This window comes from Chenopodium album, chromosome 19 (genome assembly GCF_948465745.1).
Source record: "Chenopodium album chromosome 19, dcCheAlbu1.1, whole genome shotgun sequence".
In the NCBI taxonomy this organism is placed as follows: domain Eukaryota; kingdom Viridiplantae; phylum Streptophyta; class Magnoliopsida; order Caryophyllales; family Amaranthaceae; genus Chenopodium; species Chenopodium album.
In genome coordinates, this window is record NC_137852.1 from 6,016,651 (window position 1) to 6,038,873 (window position 22,223).

The 22,223-nt window shown below is 37.4% G+C and overlaps 3 protein-coding genes and 1 pseudogene across 3 annotated transcripts; 3 read left to right on the forward strand and 1 right to left on the reverse strand.

Annotated features, from left to right (window-relative positions):
• Positions 1–1,160: 1,160 nt before the first annotated feature.
• Positions 1,161–2,429, forward strand: LOC145593884 (EP1-like glycoprotein 3). The gene has a single exon (XM_081650246.1). It carries the CDS (start codon positions 1,161–1,163, stop codon positions 2,427–2,429), a length of 1,269 nt encoding a protein of 422 aa, XP_081506372.1.
• Positions 2,430–3,448: 1,019 nt separating this feature from the next.
• Positions 3,449–4,219, forward strand: LOC145593885 (EP1-like glycoprotein 3). Its single transcript, XM_081650247.1, has one exon. It carries the CDS (start codon positions 3,449–3,451, stop codon positions 4,217–4,219), a length of 771 nt encoding a protein of 256 aa, XP_081506373.1.
• A 982-nt stretch (positions 4,220–5,201) lies between these two features.
• On the forward strand, positions 5,202–6,586 carry LOC145593887 (EP1-like glycoprotein 3 pseudogene; annotated as a pseudogene).
• A 383-nt stretch (positions 6,587–6,969) lies between these two features.
• On the reverse strand, positions 6,970–9,566 carry LOC145595933 (zinc finger BED domain-containing protein RICESLEEPER 2-like). The gene is made up of 4 exons (XM_081652365.1): positions 9,464–9,566; positions 7,673–8,934; positions 7,270–7,585; positions 6,970–7,121 (listed from the first exon to the last, which is right to left on the reverse strand). The coding sequence occupies exons 1-4, from the start codon at positions 9,537–9,539 to the stop codon at positions 7,042–7,044; spliced, it is 1,734 nt and encodes a 577-aa protein (XP_081508491.1). The 5' UTR covers positions 9,540–9,566; the 3' UTR covers positions 6,970–7,041.
• Positions 9,567–22,223: the final 12,657 nt, after the last annotated feature.

The following is a 22,223-nucleotide window of genomic DNA, read 5'->3' on the forward strand; positions in this document are numbered from 1 at the left end:
ACTAGACCATTTCAAGATGAGGTTCCATGGTGTATGTTGTTCGCGGATGATATCGTTTTGGTGGATGAGACTAAGGACGGGGTTAATGTTAAGTTGGAGCAATGGAGGCAAAGGTTGGAATCTAGAGGGTTTAAGCTAAGTCGGAGTAAGACTGAATATTTGGTATGTCGTTTTGGCACTCAGAGGGGGACAAGCAATGAAGTGGTGAGTTTGGATGGAAAGGATTTGACCATGAGTGAATGTTTTAAGTATCTTGGGTCGATCATCCAGAAGAATGGTGACATTGATCAAGACGTAACCCACAGAATTAAGTCAGGGTGGCTTAAATGGAGAGCGGCCACGGGAGTGTTATGCGACCGCAGCATTCCCCTACAGTTGAAGGGAAAATTCTACAGGACTGCCATAAGACCAGTGTTGCTCTATGGTACAGAATGTTGGGCTTCTAAGAAAGAGCATATTAAAAAGATGGAGGTTACGGAAATGCGCATGTTAAGGTGGATGTGTGGAAACACTTTAAGAGATAGAATCAGAAATGAGGTTATTCGCAAGAAAGTAGGTGTGGCAGACATTGCAGATAAATTAAGGGAAAATCGTCTGCGTTGGTTTGGACATGTAAGACGGAGACCCGTGGGTGCACCGGTGCGAAGAGTGGAAGAGTGGGATCATGGAGGGATTAAACGAGGAAGAGGGAGACCAAAAATGACTTGGTTGGAAGGAGTGAGGAAGGATATGAAGTGCATGGATTTACGTGAGGATGAAGTTTTGGATCGTAAGGGATGGAGGAGAAAGATTTATGTTGATGACTACACGGAATAATCATATTTGGTTCATGTTAGCCGACCCCACTTTTGGGATTAAGGCTTTGATTGATTGATTGATTGATTGTATGAAATCATAGAAAACTATCAACTTGGTAAATAATAATAATCCCAAGTCCTACAATAAAGTGATATATACTTAAGTTGATTCAAGTCTTCCCTTCTTCATTGGAGATCGAATTTATAGTCTATAAATAAACTTATGTATTAACACTTGATCCATCACAAGCTATATAAACATGTCCGCCTTCATATATTCCCTCGTATTACTAAGCCTATCTCTTTGCATCCTCATTACACCTTCGATTTGTGATCAAGTTTTCTCAGATTTTTTCCCCATCGATGGCTCCTATGCTTAATAGACCTTTCCCGCCTTCACTATTTCTCTATGTCAATCTCGGTGACCATGATGATTACTCGGCTGAATACGATTCCTACTATCGTGTTGTAGGAGTAAATAGTGCACGTTACTCGTTACTCTTCTACAAATTCCCCGAAAGTTCTGTTTATACCCTTGGTATAGGCAGTAACATCCCATGTAAATGGGTTTGGGCTGCAAACCCGAGTGATCCGGTTAGTGAAGGCGCGGCTATTTACCTAGGGGAAGACGGAAATCTTGTACTAGTAGATGTTGATGACCGCGTTGTTTGGCAAACCAACACGGCCAACAAGGGTGTCGTGGGGTTGAAAATGCTTGAGGACGGCAACATGGTGTTATACGATGCCAATGACAATTTTATATGGCAAAGTTTTGATTACCCCTCGGATACATTGTTACCCGGCCAGTCTCTTAAGGCCGGGCTAGCTACTAAGCTTGTAAGTCGTGCATCGAATACGAGCCATTTTGAGGGGAACTACACCTTAGAGATGAGCTCCAAAAATGTGTCCTTGTACTATAAAAGTCCAAATAGTCCTACACCACTTCCTTATTATCGAATTGATCGAAGTTTTGGACCGACATTTTCCAAGGACTTTAGATATGATGTATTTGTGAAAGATTTCGATAATCCTATTAGTTCCCAAACCATTCAATACACTACCACAAATTCACTATCTAGTTCAAATCAAGAGCTTGTCAAAACATCGTATGATAGTAGACTTTCCTTCCTTCGACTAGACTATGATGGTAAACTACGTGTCTATACTTTTGATCCTACGCTTCTTGGAATATGGTACGAAGAGTTCACCCTTTTCGCAGGAAAACCATTGCCCCGTAATCAATTAAGAGCAACTGAATGTCAAATGCCTGAAAAATGCGGTAATTTTGGAATTTGTTACAAAGGCGAGTGTGTTGCTTGTCCTTCCCCTAGACGGCTCATGAGATGGAGTGAAGATTGCGCGCCACCAACCGTGGGAGGATATAGTGGTGATGATAATACGGATGCTAAGTACTACAAGATGCGTAGGGTTCGACATTTCAGTTGTATGTACACCGAAGGTGAAGGTCCTATGAAACCAAGAAAATGCAAGGTTAAGTGTAGCAATGATCCAAAGTGTGTGGGATTTTTCTATGATGTGGATAAGTTGAGATGTTGGATTGTTTATGATCTCATGACTTTGACTAGAACTGATAATCCTAACCATTTAGGTTACGTCAAATTGTCTAGCTAATAGTTTAGTCAGGCTAAGAAGATTACTAATGGTTTATCAAGAACCTATTATATGTATTAATGTCAAAAATCATATCCTATAGTTTGGAATATGAAATAATAATCTATGACTAACCTTGGTTAAAGTAAATGATTACACATTATGATATTAAGCACTTTGTTCATCTTCATCATATCATGTAACATTTTGTTCAATTTGGCTTGAATATATTTACAATATATCAATCCTTTAGTTTTAATTATATTGTATTGGATATAGACATTGGAGACTTTGATATACAAAACATAAAGAACAAAATTGAACACAGAAAGATTACGAACTTTATTTAATAACGAGGGGGTGTATTATTTTTCCCAATTTGAACTAGGCTCGAAGCTCTACCATAATTTAACTTGACCTGATCACTTGTTTCAAATTTTTTCCTAAAAACTTGATCTAACCCTCATAGTTTTTTTGGTCCGGTATTTATGGGTCACACACTTTGAGAGTGAGGGGGAAGGGTAAGGGATCCCCACCCTCAAAGTGTCTCTAGTGGGGATTGAATCCCCAACCTCAAGGTTGAATGGTGACAATCTTACCACTACACCAAGCTTATCTTGGTAGCGAGAAAATGAGTACGAGTCCCAACATTTCTATCACTAAACGTAAAAATATCAATATATCAACTCCTATAATTCGTATACCCTTGGTATAGGCATGAGCTACCCATATAATATAAGTGGGTTTGGGCAGCTAACCGGAACGATCCGGTTGGTGAAGGGGCCGCTATTATCTTCAAGGAAGACGGTAATCTTGTACTACTCGATTTTGATGACCGCGTTGTTTGGCAAACCAACACGGCCAACAAGGGTGTGGTAGGAATAAAAATGCTTGAAAACGGCAACATGGTATTATATGATTCTAAAAATAAATTTATATGGCAAAGTTTTGATTATCCCTCGGATACACTATTACCAGGCCAGGCACTTAAGGCCGGACTAACAACTAAACTCGTAAGTCGTGCATCGACCACGAGCGATATGGAGGGGAACTACACCCTAGAGATGAGGCCTAACAATGTGTCCTTGTACTACAAGAGTCCGAAAAATCCAACACCACTTCCTTACTATAGAGTTGATCAAATTTATGGATCAACGCCTTCCAAAGAATTTTCATATTATGTAGGAGTAACAAACTTCGCTTTAAATTTTAAATTTCAAGCGTTACAATACATAACCACAGATTGGATGTCTAGTTCAAATCAACAGTTGGCTGAAACGTGGTACGATAGCACGTATTCGTTCCTTCGACTAGACATCGATGGTAAACTACGTACCTATAGTTATGATCCTTTGAATAGGGTAGACAATATATGGAAAGTGGAGTTCACTCTATTCGAGGGTGAGCCATTGCCGGGTGATCAATTAGGAGCAACTGAGTGTCAAATGCCTGAAAAATGCGGCGATTTTGGAGTTTGTTATAAAAACCAGTGCGTGGCTTGCCCTTCCCCTAGAGGACTATTGGGTTGGAGCGAAAATTGCGTGCAACCGAAGTTGGAATGCAGTGGTGGGGAGATGAATGCCAAGTACTACAAGGTTGTGGGTGTTGTGCATTTTAGTAGCATGTATTCGGAAGGCGAGGGGCCTATGAGGCCAAGGGCATGTAAGGCTAAGTGTAGCAAAGATTGCAAGTGTGCAGGGTTTTTCTATGATGAGGAGAAGTCAAGGTGTTTGATTGTTTATGATCTTAAAACTTTGACACAAACTGGTAACCTTAAGCAATTTGGTTACATCAAAGTGTCTAACTATTAAAATAATTTGTTAGGCTAAGAAATAAAATAATTTGTTAGGCTAAGAAGGTTGCTTTAGGGTATGAAATACACTAAAAGCTCATCAATTGACATCAATTACTACTTATTTAATCTTGCATTATTATACTGTACTAACTCATGGAATAAGACGTGAAAATGAAAATATATATTTCCATCTTCATTTTTTTTTTTTTTAATTTACCAGTAAGTAAACGAACTATTAACTAGCTATATTGCTATTGAAAATTTGAAAGCTCTAATTGAAAATAAATAAATAAAAATAAGAAAAAAAAAAAGCTATTGAAAACAAAATCAATTAACTCACTGCTAAATTGCTAATAGTGTAGGACTTTAGCAACTACTTACGAACATAAATAATTTTATTATCGAAAACACGAATTACTGCAGCAAGAACCAGTTCTTTCCTAATGCTCTACCTGCCAATTCAGCTGCAGCATTTTTTTGATTCAGAATTGTCAGAAACTTGTAATATAGTTACGACTGCAGCAGCCCAGAAGCCGAATATAAGCCTCAACATTCAGCATTTTCTGATCGAAAACGAATGAATGATGCAGTCTAGTCTCAGTAAGCTCAAAAATATTTTAGTAGGCTAGACGAATAAACACAAAAATACACCATCATCACCATGTGCTTCAATTAAGTCATTGGCGGCATTTGCACTATAGCTTTAACATGCATATTTGGGATCTAGTCATTTAGATAAACTCAATACAGTTGAGTATATAACTGGGGATGTTGGACTATTGCATGTATACAACTTTGACTTTTCATACTCAAATTACAATAACTTGTTTCAATCTGAAGTATCATCATATAAAACTTTCAACTTGAAAATGAATAATTAATGCTAAGTCTTATTATGAAGTGATATGTAAGTTGATTGAAATCTACCCTTTGTTGAAAAATTAAGCCTATAAAATGGGATGTATCATGTATGTATTAGCGTACACATGCTTAAGAACATGTCTTCCTTTGTTTATTCCCTCTCATTAATCCTATCTCTCTGCTTTCTCATTTCGCCGTCAATTTGCCAAGAATCCTCATCTCCCTCCCCTGCTCCAGCTCCTTTCCCTACTAGATCTTTCCCACCTTCGATATTCCTCTATGTCAATCAAGGTGACTTTGAAGATATCACTGGTGAATTCGATACCTCCTTTCGACGTGTAGCTATAGACAGTCCAAGGTTCTCGTTATTCTTTTACACTAATGACCTGAAATCTTTTACCCTTTGTATAGGCATGGGCTTCTCACCTAAATGGGTTTGGGCTGCAAACCGGAATGATCCGGTTGGCGAAGGGGCTGCTCTTTACCTAGGGAAAGATGGAAATCTTGTACTAGTCGATTTTGATGATCGTGTTGTTTGGCAAACCAACACGGCCAACAAGGGTGTGGTAGGAATAAAGATGCTTGAAAATGGCAACATGGTATTGTACGATGCTAAAGACAACTTCATATGGCAGAGTTTTGATTACCCCTCGGATACACTATTAACAGGCCAGTCTCTTAAGGTTGGGCTAACTACTAAGCTCGTAAGCCGTGCATCGCCTACGAGTGATCTTGAAGGGAACTACACCCTAGAGATGAGACCCAACAATGTGTCTTTGTACTACAAAAGTCTAAAAAATCCAACACCACTTCCTTACTATAGAATTGATCAGATTTTTGGAACAACACCTTCTAAAGAATTCAGTTATATTGTAGGGGTTACAAACTTTGCTTCACATTTCACATTTCAAGCCCTACAATACATAACTACAGATTGGCTATCTAGTTCAAATCAGCTGCTAGCCGAAACGTGGTACAATAGCACATACTCCTTCCTTCGACTAGACATAGATGGTAAACTACGAACCTATAGTTATGATCCTCTGATTAGGGATATTTTCAAAGTGGAGTTCACTCTTTTCGAGGGTGAACCATTGCCGGGTGATCAATTAGGAGCAACTGAATGTCAGATGCCTGAAAAATGTGGTGATTTTGGAGTTTGCTACAAAAACCAGTGTGTGGCTTGCCCTTCCCCTAGAGGACTCTTGGGTTGGAGCGAAAAGTGTGCTCAACCAAAGTTGGATTGCAATGGTGGGGAGACCAACGCCAAGTACTACAAGGTTGTAGGTGTTCGGCATTTCAGTAGCTTGTACACAGAAGGTGAGGGGATAACGCAAAGGAAATGCAAGTCTAAGTGTAGCAAGGATTGCAAGTGCGCGGGCTTTTTCTATGATGAGGAGAAGTTAAAGTGTTTGATTGTTAATGATCTCAAGACTTTGACACAGTCTGATAATCCTAAGCAGTTTGGTTACATCAAAGTGTCTAACTACTGATATAATTAGGCTTATAAGATTTGAAACAGGGTATGGATTATACTAATGGCTCAAGTACACATCCTATTGTATGAATTAAGACTAGTACTTGTATTTTTCAAGAAACTTCTCATTTAGTTTATTCCCAATAATTTTAAATAAATATGATATGAAAAAAAACATTATGTAACTGCACTTGCAGTCTTGCACATTTGAAGATAAAACTCGTTAAATTCGATTAGTATAGCATAACGAATCAAGATCTGAACAAAATTATGTAACCTTTGGCTGTTTGGCATATGGCATATAATTAAACCACTGGCTCTGATCAACAATGATCATCAAAATCTACATTACTATGCCACAGATTGTTAACAGTTCTGAATCAGTTAATTTCTGATTGCAAAAACATGCACATATATCAGTACAAAAACTCCCATTATTGCAGCTAAAATCTGTCAGAAAGTGCAGCAGTTTAAAAGTAGCAATTTTACTTCCAGAACGTTCAATCAGACTCTTCCTCACCTGAGGTACGCCAAAATCGCTGCTCAATGCCCATAAGTCCTCCAGGGTAATCAGGTTCAACTGAAAGAGCAGGAAAATTATTACAAAGTATTTATTTATAAGAGTGTAAGTTGAAATAAGTGAACAATCAAAAGATTGAAAACATGCATAATTCAAGTTAGTTTGAGACTCCTATCAAAAGATCAATTTGATGAAAAAATCATCTTACTTGGGTATCCGTATAGCCAGTTTCGAGTAGCTATCAGCGCTTCTGTCCACTTGGAATACCAGTCACCTTTCAATCTGTCTTTAACTCTGTAGCCCATGCCAAAAACTGAATCCTTAGGAAACGAGGTAATAGGGATGCTTAATATATCTCTTGCCATAAGAGTTAGTTCTTGTCCAAAACGCGGTTCATTTTCCTTCCACCAAGAAAGAACATCCATCTGTTTCTGGCAGCGGACACTCGGTTCATTCAAGTACAAATTCAGACTTGATGAGCTACCTGAGTTGTTTTCCTTAGTTCTGCAATATATGTCAAACCCCTGCTTTGAAACAAATATGTCATGAAACAGAACAAATGTACAACATTACAACATGTAGGACTAGTATATATATATACAATTTCATACCTTCATAATATCATCTTTCATATCATTTGAGTGTGATTCAAAAAGTTGATCATTGTAACTTTTGAAGAGCCTATCAAGCCGTTTACGGGTGCACTCATACCTGTTCTCTGCACTTGCCTTGTCTATCTTCCCATAACAAAACTTAACAAAGCTGAGTTTGTAGCGAGGATCAAATACTATAGCCAACGAAAGAACTTCATGACAAGCATCCCAGTACAAATCAAATTCACCCTTAAACCTCCGCGCCAAATTACATATCTCAAGGTCTATTTTCTCCTCCAATGCCTCCACAAGGAGCAAACCAATCTTCAGAACATTTATAAAGTATAAATTGGCTGTTGGGTGTTCGATGCCTAGAAACAGATTTGCTATGTCATAAAGAGGCTTCAGAAGCTTACACATCTTTTCAACCCTAGACCACTCTTCTACTGTCAAATGCCAATCAGTATACTCATCATCAATCATCACATGTTCAAAGGCAAACCGATACTTAACTGCCCTCTCGAGCAACAAATAAGTAGAATTCCATCTTAAGTAGCTATCTGACCACAAAGGCTCATATTCGCCTTGGAAAATGAGTAATGCAGCTTCTTCAAACTTGAGTCTGTTCTTCTCATGACCCATTATGTAATGCACACCCTCTCTGATCTTACTTATAGGACTTTCAATCAGCTTGAAACACTCTTCGCCCATATGATCCATGAAACGAGCCCCACAACTAACATGAAGATAGTCACCATTGCAAAGTAAAGCTCCATCTTTCCCATTAAGACATTCCCTTAACATGTCTTGTACAGTCTCACCACACCTTCCACTATCGAAAGTGATAGAAAATACTTTCCTCTCGATTCCCCACTTGCACAACACATCGTAAACTGCTGATTGCAGCCTAGATGCATCCCAAGGAAAAGGCAAGCGCAAAAGATTCAAAAACTTGCTTTGCAATTTCCAATTAGAATCCACATAATTCGCGGTCAAGCAAAGGTAGTCATTAGTACAAGGATCCACCCAAATATCGATTGTCAAACATAATCTACCCGAAATACTCCCCAAATCAAGTTTAAACTTGGCTCTCTCCCTTTCATACACTTCCATACAGTTTTCCTTGGCCGCATCTATACTAAGGTGTTTGACATTCGGCTTTAGATAGGACAAGAAATCTCTAGTGCCACTTTGCTTAAACAATGTCAATGGAAGACAGTGTTTTATGATAGAGGACATCATCATCTCCATGAAAACAGAATCCTCAAATTTTCCCCCACCTTAAACAAAGCAAGGATAAACATCAATCAATACAAAACCATACTCATCACATACACAGTCACTTGTATTTTTTATCGTCTGACACAGTTTTGACTTTTGACACTATTTCAAATAATTTCCTTCCAATTCTTTATCGTGCTTGGGAATACAAGTTTATCATCGCGATAAACCAAAAAAAATTGTTTATTTAATAGCATTGTCAGGAATAAAAATAAACCCATAACTTTTTTTTATTTGTCTTAAATGTTGGCCCCGAAATATTTATTTATTAACGAAAATATCATGTTGATTGGGATATATTACTAATTTATTTTTCTAAATGCCACTAAAGATAAATGGGGCTTCCTCAATCCTCATAATCTAATAGTTAGAACAAAGAATATGTTATAAATTCACGATAACATATCAACTTGTTATAATTTTTAACCTTAAATAATTGCTGGTATGTTCAACTTATGCATTGGCAAACATAATACTTGGACAAAAGAAACGTGTCTACTAAAAAAGAACGGGAATACCAAATTTTACCTGAGGTATTGCCATGAAGTTGTTCCGATGGAGTACTCCGACGGCGCTTTCTATTGGAAATTGGAGCGCCGGACATAGGTAAGTAATGTAGGATTTATCGTCTACCACCAAAATACAATTACACATATATATGAAATACAACAAAATTAAAAATTAATCAATAGTATAATTATGTTAAGATTCGTAAACTTTAACCAGGTTATTGTAGTAACAAAAATAATGCATATGAAATGAAATGAAATTAAAAAAATTAATATGAAAGAAAATTACCTGAATTAGAAAGAGAGGAAAGCAATTAATTCAGTAATTACGATTTGCGAAGCAAGGGATGAGGGGTTAAGTATATAATGGCAGTCAAAGAAAGCGGGAAGATTACGCGCGCTTTTGGGTAGGGTTTTAGACAAAATTTGCTATACGGAGTATACTTTCACTACTTTGTAATGAATGTTACGTTTAATTTGAGTTAGCGGTTTGTAGTTTTTCGCCTCTCGTGAGGAGGAGTTCCTAATTCTTTCCTTTTTCTTGCCTTACCAAAAAAAAAAAAAAAAAAAAAAAAATTGAGTTAGCGGTAAAATCAAATTCCACTAGAGACATTTTAGGTGTTTAGAGTAAGGTTTTTTACTTTTTCCCACTCTTAAAGTTCCTGGTCTGCTAGTATGGGTTAGGAAGACTTGTGAGGTTTTGGCCCGATGTGGCCCTTCTTCTTATCAACCCAAAAAAATTGACCTTTCTGGGGGAAGAAAATAAGTTAACATAGTCTAAACCAAGGTTTGTTTCAAAAAAAATAATAAGAGTTGTCCAATTCCTAATTTTGGTAATTTTATAAACTTAAAAGGGGGTAAGTTTGTATTGTATATACACACTATATTCACTCTATTTTGGGACCGAGTAAGCTGAAGCTACACAACTTTGTTAGTACCAATAGAATTTTACGAATTTTCTGAGTTTTTTTATTATCACTCCCTACTCCATCACATATTCACATGTGATCCACATAAAAATTACTCCCTCCGTTTCTTTATACTTGCAACAGTTTGACTTTTACACTATACATGTACTATACTTTGACTAGTTTTATAACTATAAAAAAATATAGTTATGTGGAATCTTGTTAAGTTTGTCTTGGTTTATACTATTTTAATATCTAATATTTATAATTTTTACATATTGCTAATTAAAGATATAAACGATTGAAATAATGGTCACAGATGGTTCCAAACAGCATTATATGACCTCGAGATATGTCCCCTATTATTTCAAGACTTTTCGACTCTGGGTCGCGAAACCTCCCAAATTCCGATAATAGCCTTCAATTAAACAATTTTTTACTTTTTTTTGGCCCGGAAATAAAAAAAATGTCGAGATGTTTACCATGGACCCTAATATCCTCCATGAGTCCAATTGGGTGGGTGGAACCATCCAATTAATTTGCCTTTAAACGTTCAATTTACGCGTTTACAAGCAACTTGCACCGATTTCATAAACTCAAGCATATCACGCACATTTATGACAACATATAATGATCATATATGGTTCTAAACGACATTATATGACCCCGAGATTTATCCCCTATTATCTCAAGACTTTTCGATACCAGGTCCCAAAACCACCCAAATTCCTCAAAAAGCATGAATCATAGCCTTCAAGTTTGGAAATTTTTGACTTTTGTAAGTCCGAAAATAAAAAATGCAGAGATGTTTACCATGTTCCCAAATACCCTCCAATTGGATGGGTGGAACCATTTAATTTGCCTATAAGTATCCAATTTACTCGTCTTCGTACACGCCTCTTGTATTGACAATATTATATGACCACATGATGCATCCCGTAGTGTTCCTTGAATTTTCGACATCGGGTCCCGACACCTCCTACATTGCTCTGCTTTTGTGTATTATAGCCTTCATATTGCTAAATAAAGGTATAAATGAATAAAATAATGCATCATCGGTAAGCGTGAAAAGAAAAGGTGATGCAAGTATAAAGAAACGGAGGAAATATAAAATAATAATAATAATAATAAAAACTATAATGCTATGAATCTTTAATCAATATCATTAAACATCAAATAAAAAAGCATTATAAATCATATAATCCACACTTTTTGAGGAAATTTTGACGTTTCGGGGCCCGAAGGCAAAAAGTGTTGAAACCATAGGGGATATATCTCGGGGTCATTTAATAACGTTAGTTTGAGACCACATATGATCATTATATGCAGTCATAAACGTACATGGTAGGCTTGAGTTTACAAAATCACTGCGAATTGTGAGCAGTAAAAAAAATAACAGTTTAAGAGCATATTTGGATGGTTACACCGACCCAATTGGACTCATAAAAGGTATAAGGGACCATCATAAACACCTCGACAATTTTTTATTTCTGGGCGAAAAAAAGTTAAAAAAATTACAAAATTGAAGGCTATAATTCACGCTTTTTGAGGGAATTTTGAGGTTTAGGGGCCTAGTGGCGAAAAGTTTTGAGACCCTAGGGGATACATCTTGGAGTCATATAATGTCGTTGGAAACCATATATGACCATTAAATGTTGTCATAAACGTCCGTGGTAGACTTGAGTTTACGAAATCAGTGCAAATTGCGAACGGGTAAAATGACCGTTTAATGGCTTATTGGATGGTTCCACCGACCCATATGGACTCCCGGAGAGTATTAGGAACCATGGTTAACATCTCGACAATTTTTATTTTCGGGCGAAAAAAATTCAAAAAATTACAAAATCGAAGGCTATATAACCAACGTTTTTTAAAGAAATTTTGAGGTTTCAGGCCCGGTGGCGAAAAACCATGAAACCCTAAGGGATACATCTCGAGGTCAAATAATGCCGTTTGAAACCACAAATGATCATTATATGTTGTCATAAACGTCCGTGATAGGCTGAGTTTACGAAATCGGTGCAAGTTGCGAACGGGTAAAATGATCGTTTAAGGGCATATTGGATGGTTCCACCGACCCAATTGGACACATGGAGGGTATTTGGAACCATGGTTAACATCTCGGCAATTTTTATTTCCGGGCGAAAAAAAGTCAAAAAATTACAAAATCAAATGCTATAATCCACGCTTTTTGAGGAAATTTTGAGGTTTCGGGACCTGGTGGCGAAAAGTCGTGAGACCCTAAGGGATACATCTCGAGGTCATATAATGCCGTTGGAAACCACAAATGATCATTATATGTTGTCATAAACGTCCGTAGTATGCTTGAGTTTACGAAATCGGTGTAGGTTGCGAACGGTTAAAATGACCATTTAACGGCATATTGGATGGTTCTACTGACCCAATTGGACTCTCGGAGAGTATTAGGAACCATGGTTAACATCTCGGCAATTTTTATTTCCGGGCGAAAAAAAGTAAAAAAACTACAAAATCAAAGGCTATAATCCACGCTTTTCGAGGAAATTTAGAGGTTTCGGGGCCCGGTGGCAAAAGGCCGTGACACCCTAAGGGATACATCTCGAGGTCATATAATGCCGTTTGAAACCACAAATGATCATTATATGTTGTCACAAACGTCCGTGGTATGCTTGAGTGTACAAAATCAGTGCAAGTTACGAACATGTAAAATGACCGTTTAAGGGCATATTGGATGGTTCCACCGACCCATTTGGACTCCTAGAGGGTATTAGGAACCATGGTTAACATCTCGGCAATTTTTATTTCCGGGCGAAAAAAAGTCAAAAAATTACAAAATCAAAATCTATAATTCACGATTTTTGAGGAAGTTTTGAGGTTTCGAGGCCCGATGGCGAAAAGCCGTGAGACCCTAAGGGATACATCTCGAGGTCATATAATGACGTTTGAAACCATATTTGATCATTATATGTTTTCATAAACGTCCGTGGTAGGCTTGAGTTTAAGAAATCGGTGCAAGTTGCGAATGGGTAAAATGACCGTTTATGGCCATATTGGATGGTTCCACCGACCCAATTGGACTCCCAGAGGGTATTAGGAACCATGTTTAACATCTCGGCAATTTTTATTTCCGGGAGAAAAAAAGTCAAAAAAACTACAAAATCAAAGGCAATAATCCATGCTTTTTTAGGAAATTTTGAGGTTTCGAGGCCCAGTGGTGAAAATTCGTGAGACCCAAAGGGATACGTCTCGAGGTCATATAATGTCGTTTGAAATCACAAATGATCATTATATGTTGTCATAAACGTCCGTGGTATGCTTGAGTTTACGAAATCGTTGTAGGTTGCGAACGGGTAAAATGACCGTTTAAGGGCATATTGGATGGTTCCACCAACCCAATTGGACTCCCGGAGGGTATAAGTAATCATAATTAACATCTTGGCAATTTTTTTATTTCCGGGCGAATAAAAGTAAAAAAACTACAAAATCAAAGGCTATAATCAACGCTTTTTGAGGAAATTTTGATGTTTCAGGGCCCGGTGGCGAAAAGCCGTGACACCCTAAGGGATACATCTCAAGGTCATATAATGCCGTTTGAAAGCAAAAATGATCATTATATGTTGTCATAAACGTCCGTGGTAGGCTTGAGTGTACAAAATCGGTGCAAGTTGCGAAATGTAAAATGACCGTTCAAGGGCATATTGGATGGTTCCACCGACCCATTTTGTAACACCCCAATAATTCTCCATTTTTCAAACCACTTACTTTAAATAAAATAGTGGAGAAATATTGACATGTTACCGCCACGTGTTAAAACGTTAAGGCTTTATCAAAGTATCGCAGCGAAAAATCAAACTTAAGTCTTAAAATAACATAGTTTAGAAAACAAATAAGTCAAAGCTTACAAATTGGAACCATAAAGGCCCTTATTTAAAACCAAACCAAAAATCAAAGTCCAAAACATAAACGAAATAGCAAAGCATAAATAAGTTTAACACAAAGAACGAATACTCTCAATCACACCAATCCCTTGACAATGCGTATGTCAAATCCCCGAACTTCACATCATCAAGCTAACCTGTGCAATACTGCTCCCCAATAATACAAGTGTAATAATTGGATCATCACAGGGTCATTGAAAGGCGAAGGCCATGACCAAAAGAAAGACACACACAAAAGCACGCAATCAGCAAAGCTGAATACATACAAGCTACAACGTACCAAACCCAGCATGCTCAATTAATTAAAGTAAATAAACATACAATGTGAATTCAATAATCAAGACTCCACACTTAAACAATTCAATTGACTCAACATACTTACTAACTAATTCCAAACACTTGACTCTTTGTATTTAATTTAATTAATTTAGTTTGGAGTAAGCAATAGACGAGGTTGTCCAATCCACCAAATCATTTTGGTCCCAAATGACCATTTGAAATAAAAGTTTAGCGCGATGCAAGAATGGGCGCGACTCCATTCTCACAAAGTTAGTCTAGGATCCCATCTAACTTTCATTATAAAATAAAATGTAAATACCAAAAGAGAAGAGGACATGTTGATCAAACAAGCCTCGAAAAGCCACGGGCTACCACCGTGTACCCCAACCCATAATTGTCAATACTCTAGAAGTGCACGCTTTCCAGAGTTTTATTGCTCATCAATGTTTCACTTTACGTGATTACAATTTTAATTAATAGCCGACTCATTCAAGAAGACTATACATAACATTCATACATCAATTCACTTTTAATCTTATTTAGGACCATTGTGATCACAACACAAATTGACCTTTAATTCCATTAAACTTCCAAATTATCCAAAATTGTTGAACATAGTCAACCCACCTAGCCATTTCGGCTTAATAAACCACATTTACTCAACAACTAACAAGTCATGATTGAGTAATAAATAAATAAATAATAACATTGTGGAATAATTAATAAATTCATTCCACTTAAACCATTCAATTCCAATCCTTTAATAATCCAAATGTGGTTATCAAACCAATTCAATAAAATATGTTTGTATCAATATTCCATACAAACAATTAATCCAATATAATTCCACATACTTGCATCCATAATTCCATACAAGCATAATTAATTCACCAAAACATGTCTCATAACATAAATACATGAATTAATTAAATATATAACCAAACAATTTCCATCCAAGTGTTCTCTAATCATGAAACTAAGTTCATTCCTTTTGGTACCTAAACATGATACTACTTGCAACGAAGTAGACATGTACGTACCTCGTGTAAACATGCGCCACTTTTAATTAATTAAAAGTCTCCTAGAGAAAAATTACCTCCTAGAAAACAACCAATAATCACAAATTAATACTTACAAAAATTTCCAGAAATATAATTTACATTAAAAGTCCTTAAAACTTCATTAAAAACATGTTTTTATGGTTAATTAATCATTAGAAATTGACTAGGAACAAAAGCCCCAAATTAATTAGTCATTAGAACCCTAAAATCCCAATTTGATTAATTAAAACCCTAGGTTTATAAATTATAAAATCTAAAAATATATAACACAATTAAAATCTGAAATTATAGGTTTAAGCTATCAATAACATGATTTTGATACTAAAAATACAATCTTTATACTACAAAAATCAAACCATAAACAAAATTAATTATTTTAAGCAAAGTAAGAAAAACAAAGGGGAGAGAGGAAGGAGGCAGCCATGGTGGGCCGCTGGTGCGCCGCTGGTGGGTCGCCGGCGGCGGGCAGCGGGCGGCGGTGTGGCAGCAGCAGGTGGAATTTGGGGGTGGCAGCAATGGTGGTGAGTAGTGAGGGTTTCCTCATGTAGGAGAAGAGGAAAAAGAAAGAAAAAAAGAAAAAGAAAAAGTTAAAGGAAAAGGAAAAGGAAAAGAAAAATAAAAATAAAAGAAATAAAATAAAGGAGAAAGTAAATTAGACTAACCTTTTGTGTGGGAAAAATTTTGGGGATGTATGGGGTATTTATAGGAGAGAGAGTGGTGTATGGTTAGTTTTAAGATTGGGCCTCATAAAATTAATGGACCAATTAGATAAATGAAATGGACTAGCTTTGTTTAATATGTATGGCATAAATATTAGAGTGGACAATTAAAAATCCCTTTAGAACAAAATCAATCATCAACCCAAAAAAAAATTTGGAACTTTAAAACTTAAATCCCGGAAAAACACATATAAATATTATAAATAAAATAAAAATTCATTTATAATATATTTATAAATATGGGGGATTACACATTTGGACTCCTAGAGGGTATTAGGAACCATGGTCAACATCTCGGCAATTTTATTTCCGGGCGAAAAAAATCAAAAAAATTACAAAATCGAAGGCTATAATTCACGATTTTTGAGGAGGTTTTGAGGTTTCGAGGCCCGGTGGCGAAAAGCCGTGACACCCTAAAGGATACATCTCGAGGTCATATAATGCCGTTTGAAACCACAAATGATCATTATATGTTGTCATAAACGTCCGTGGTAGGCTTGAGTGTACAAAACCGGTGTAGGTTGCGAACGGGTAAAATGACCGTTTAAGGGCATATTGGATGGTTCCACCGACTCAATTGGAATCCCGTAGGGTATTAGGAACCATGGTTAACATATCGGCAATTTTTATTTCTGGGCGAAAAAAAAGTCAAAAAACTACAAAATCAAAGGCTATAAATCCACGTTTTTTGTGGAAATTTTGAGGTTTCGGGGCCCGGTGGCGAAAAGCCATGAGACCCTAAGGGATACATCTCGAGGTCATATGATGTCGTTTAAAACCACATTTGATCGTTATATGTATTCATAAACGTCCGTGGTAGGCTTGAGTGTACAAAATCGGTGCAAGTTGCGAACATGTAAAATGACCGTTTAAGGCATATTGGATGGTTCCACAGACCCATTTGGACTCCTAGAGGGTATTAGGAACCGTGGTTAACATATCGGGAATTTTTATTTCCAGGCAAAAAAAGTCAAAAAATTACAAAATCGAAGGCTATAATTCACGATTTTTGAGGAAATTTTGAGGTTTCGAGGCCTGGTGGCGAAAAGCCGTGAGACCCTAAGGGATACATCTCGAGATCATATAATGCCGTTTGAAACCACATTTGATCATTATATGTTGTCATAAACGTCCCTGGTAGGCTTGAGTGTACAAAATCGGTGCAAGTTGCGAACATGTAAAATGACCGTTTAAGGGCATATTGGATGGTTCCACCGACCCAATTGGACTCCCGGAGGGTATTAGAACCATGGTTAACATCTCGGCAATTTTTATTTCCGGGTGTAAAAAAGTCAAAAAATTACAAAATCAAAGGCTATAATCCACGCTTTTTGAGGAAATTTTGAGGTTTCGGGGCCCGGTGGCGAAAAGTCGTGAGACCCTAAGGGATACATCTCGAGGTCATATAATGCCGTTTGAAACCACATTTGATCATTATATGTTGTCATAAACGTCTGTGGTAGGCTTGTCATAAACGGGTAATTGATCGTTTAAGAGCATATTGGATGGTTCCACCGACCCATTTGGACTCCCAGTGGGTATTAGTGACCATGTTAAACATCTGGGCAATTTTTATTTTTGGGCGAAAAAAGTTCAGAAAAATTACAAAATTGAAGGCTATAATCCACGTTTTTTGAGGAAATTTTGTGATTTTGGGGCCCGATGGCGAAAAGTTTTGAGACCCTAGGGTATATTTCTCGGGGTATATAAAGCCGTTTGTAATCATATATAATCATTATATGTCGTCATAAACGTACGTGGTAGGCTTGAATTTACAAAATCACTACAAGCTGTGAATGGATAAAATGACCGTTTAAAGGCATATTGGATGGTTCAACCTACCCAATTGAACTCCCAAATGGTATAAGGGACCATGGTAAACATCTCGGTAATTTTTATTTCCAGGCGAAAAAAGGTCAAAAAAATTACAAAATTGAAGGTTAATTCACGCTTTTTGAGGGAATTTTGAGGTTTTAGGCCCGGTAGCGAAAAATGTTAAGACCCCAAGGGATACATCTCGGGGTCATATAATGCCGTTTGAAGCCATATATGATCATTATATGTTGTTATAAATGTACGTGGTAGACTTGAGTTTACGAAATCACTGTAAGTACTGAATTGGTAAAATGACCGTTTAAGGGCATATTGGATGGTTCAACTGACCCAATAGGACTCTCGAAGAGTATTTGGGACTGTGGTAAACATTTCGGCAATTTTTATTTTCGGGCGAAAAAAGGTCAAAAAATTAAAAATTGAAGGCTATAATCCACGCTTTTTGAGGAAACTTTGAGATTTTGGGGCACAGTTTCGAAAAATGTTGAGACCCTAGGGGATATATCTCGGGGTCATATAATGCTATTTGAAACCATATATGATCATTATATGTTGTCATAAACGTATGTGGTAGACTTGAGTTTACAAATCAGTACAAGTTGTGAACGCGCAAATGATCGTTTAAGGGCATATTGGATGGTTCAACCGACCCAATTGGACTCATGGAGGGTATTAGGGTCTGTGGTAAAAATCTCGACAATTTTTATTTCCAGGCGAAAAAAGGTCTAAAAATTACAATATTGAAGGGTATAATTCACGCTTTTTTAGGAAATTTTGAGGTTTCGACCGCGGTGGCGAAAAATATTGAGACCCTAGGGAATATATCTCGGGGTCATATAATGCCGTTCGAAACCATATATGATCATTATATGTTGTCATAAATATACGTGGTAGGCTTGAGTTTACGAAATCATTTCAAGTTGTGAATGGGTAAAGTGATCGTTTAAGGGCATATTGGATGGTTCCACCGACCCAATTGGACTCCCGGAGGGTATTAGGGACCATGGTTTTTCCGGGCGAAAAAGAAGGTCGAAAATTAGAAAATTAAAGGCTATAATCCACGCTTTTTGAGGAAATTTTGAGGTTTTGGGGCCCGGTGGCGAAAAGCCATGAGACCCTAAGGGATACACCTCGGGGGTCATATAATGCCGTTTGAAACCAAATATGATCGTTATATGTTGTCATAAACGTCCGTGGTAGGCTTGAGTATAAAAAATCGGTGCAAGTTGTGAACGGGTAAATTGACCGTTTAAGGGCACATTGGATGGTTCTACCGACCCAATTGGATTCTCGAAGGATATTAGGGACCATGTTAAACATCTCAGCAGTTTTATTTTCTAGGCAAAAAAAGGTCAAAAAATTACAAAATTGAAGGCTAAAACTTTGTGCCGGTCAAAGTGTAACACTTAAAAAAACACGGAGGGAGTATTTTTTTCACACTCTAGTTGGACAATATGTTAATAAATTTACAAAAATAACCTCACAAATAGACACTCACATGGGCATTTTGGTCATTCTTGTTTCCTACTATTCCTCACTTAACCCAAACCAAAAAGGTCAAAACCACAGAAAAGCAAGAAGAAAGAGAAACGAAAACAAACGGCACCGCCGCCGGAAACTCGGATAACAACTTCTCACTTCACCACCTTCTTCTTCTTCTTCCTCCTTCCTCACCCACGTGTCCCTTCTTCCTCCCATTTCCCAATATTCTATTTTCTCTCTCCTCAATTTTTTTTATTATTTTTTTGGTTTTCCCAGATAAAAATTCCATCTTTCACAAAAAATTCAATCTTTTTCTCTGTTTTCAAGCTTAACAACAATGTCGGAAGTGGACCCATCTGAACAACCCCACCATAGCCAACGCCGCCGAGTTCAATCCTTCACTTCTCTTTCTTCCATGTTCTTTGCTGGGTTTGAAAGCCCAACTCATCCTTCGCTTCCTTCTCTCTCGGATTCTGAGCCCGATTCTTGCGATTTGGACCCGAACCCGAACCCGATTTTTGAACCTGATGAAGAAGATGTTCGAAATCATCATCGTCGGTATGATCAGGTGAGCTTTGCTTCGAACTTGTTTCAGCGTAGTTCTTCTTCTCAGAACGCGTTTATTTCTGATGCTGGAATTGGGTTGGGGTTAGGGTTGGGAACCGGGTCGGGTGACCCGAATTGTGGGAATTTGGGTGAAGGTGAGAGGATTAATGGGCTGAGTGATGAAAATAATAATGGGGTTGATTTAGAATTAGGGTTAGGCTTAGCTGTTGTTGATGTTGATGTTGGTTGTCGTTCTAATCATGTATCTCCAATGAATGAAGAAACGCAGCGTTTCGAGGGTTTGCGTGTTGTGAATATTGATGATTCTGATTCAGATTCTGAGAATGGTGATAATCGAAATCGAGGGTTTGGTGGGGTTAGTGATTTTGATCGTCCGCCTTATTGCTGGGATTATCTGGGGTTTAACAATGGGAATCGTAGCGAAAATGTTGAGATTCAAGAGCCAGAACCTGATGTTGTTAGTGTTGTGAATGATAATTTTGATGGGTTTTTTGTTGAAGAAGATGTTATTGTTATTGATGATGATGATGAAGAAACACCAATTCAGCTGGATACTGATGTATCGAATGTGTTCGATACTTATCAAATGAGGGCGGAGCAGCAGGAGATTGCTATTGAATCTGATACTGATGAGGGGGGAGAACTCGGTGTTGAGGAAGCAATTCGTGATTTGGAGTGGGAAATCTTGTTAGCTGTTAATAATTTCAATAGAGAGGTTTATGATATGGACTTCAATGTTGATATGTACGAGGCAATTCTCGGTGAGGTGGAGGATCGTATGAACGAATGGAGGGGAAGTCCTCCGGCTGCTAACTCCGTTATTGATAACCTTCCGAGTGTTCTATTGTCTTGTGAGGGTTTGGGGGAGGGTGAGGTGGTTTGTGCAATATGTAAGGATGAAGTTTCAGGGGAGGAAGTGGTGAAGCAGCTTCCTTGCTTGCATTATTACCATGGGGATTGTATAGTTCCATGGTTGAAAATGCGAAACACTTGTCCTGTTTGTCGGCATGAGCTGCTTACTGATGATGCTGAGTATGAGTACAGGAAGAGGGAAAGGGAGATGGAAGAAGGGCTGAATATTGATGCTAATGAAGATTTGTCGCCGGATTCACAGGTTAGACTTGATTACCATGTGTTTCTTTGATCTTCATGTATGATGTTGATGAATGTTGGTGTCTTGATAAGTGTCGGATGCCTCCATTATTTTATTGGAGCTATTTAAATGTCATATAGTCAATGCAACAGAACAAAGTTAGCTGGATCATTCAGGTGCAAATTCAAGCAACTGTAATTTTAAATCGAAATTCGAAAATTGTACAGTATATATGTTGTAAATTATGGCGCAAGTATTTAGAATTTCATGCCGTTGTTGGTATCTTTCTTGCTGCCCTCTATGATTTGCTTGTATGATGCGGCTAAGTTGTAAATATAGCACAAGTATAAAAAAGATCATGTGGTGTTGTAGATTTCTTTTTGTGGCCCTCTGTGATTGCTAATATGATGTGGTTAAGAAATATGTTATTCTTTTGACTTTTTGAGAGCAAAGTCTAGTGTTGCTCAATGCTTAATCCTTTGATTTAAATGGGTAAGTTGTTGCCCACTTAACCCAAGTGGAGGCTAAGTTAGTAAAACAAGCGAGTTTGTCAAATGTACTCTAAAGTTGAAAATGGCAATTGCTCAACTCAATTGGCAAATGGTCATGTTTTTGAAGCCTTATGCGGAGTACTGTATAATCTGTTTGCCAATGCATTGAAAATTTGGGTGATACTCGTTTGGATGCGTAGGTGCATTTGATTGGGTTTTCTTTTGACTTTGAATCTTCCCTAGTCAAATATGTACGATAGAATGTCTGGTAGTTGAGGGCCAAAGCAACCTACGTCCTTGGAAAATGCTTCAAGAGTGATCAAATTGAGGTGCATATATTTTTTTTTATTTAAAATAAACAGAGCTAAGAATTGTGGATATTGTCGTTTCCCTAAGCATGTTGAGTATAGGTATACTTTTGTTGGTGAG

Excerpts from the sequence above, each read along its gene's own strand:
- LOC145593884 (XM_081650246.1), top strand. The coding sequence starts at position 1,161 with ATGGCTCCTATGCTTAATAGACCTTTCCCGCCTTCACTATTTCTCTAT.
- LOC145593885 (XM_081650247.1), top strand. The coding sequence starts at position 3,449 with ATGGAGGGGAACTACACCCTAGAGATGAGGCCTAACAATGTGTCCTTG.
- LOC145595933 (XM_081652365.1), bottom strand. The coding sequence starts at position 9,539 with ATGTCCGGCGCTCCAATTTCCAATAGAAAGCGCCGTCGGAGTACTCCA. Across the intron at positions 8,935-9,463 it reads ACTTCATGGCAATACCTCAG|GTGGGGGAAAATTTGAGGAT; the intron begins GTAAAATTTGGT and ends GCTTTGTTTAAG. Across the intron at positions 7,586-7,672 it reads TGAAAGATGATATTATGAAG|GGGTTTGACATATATTGCAG; the intron begins GTATGAAATTGT and ends GTTTCAAAGCAG.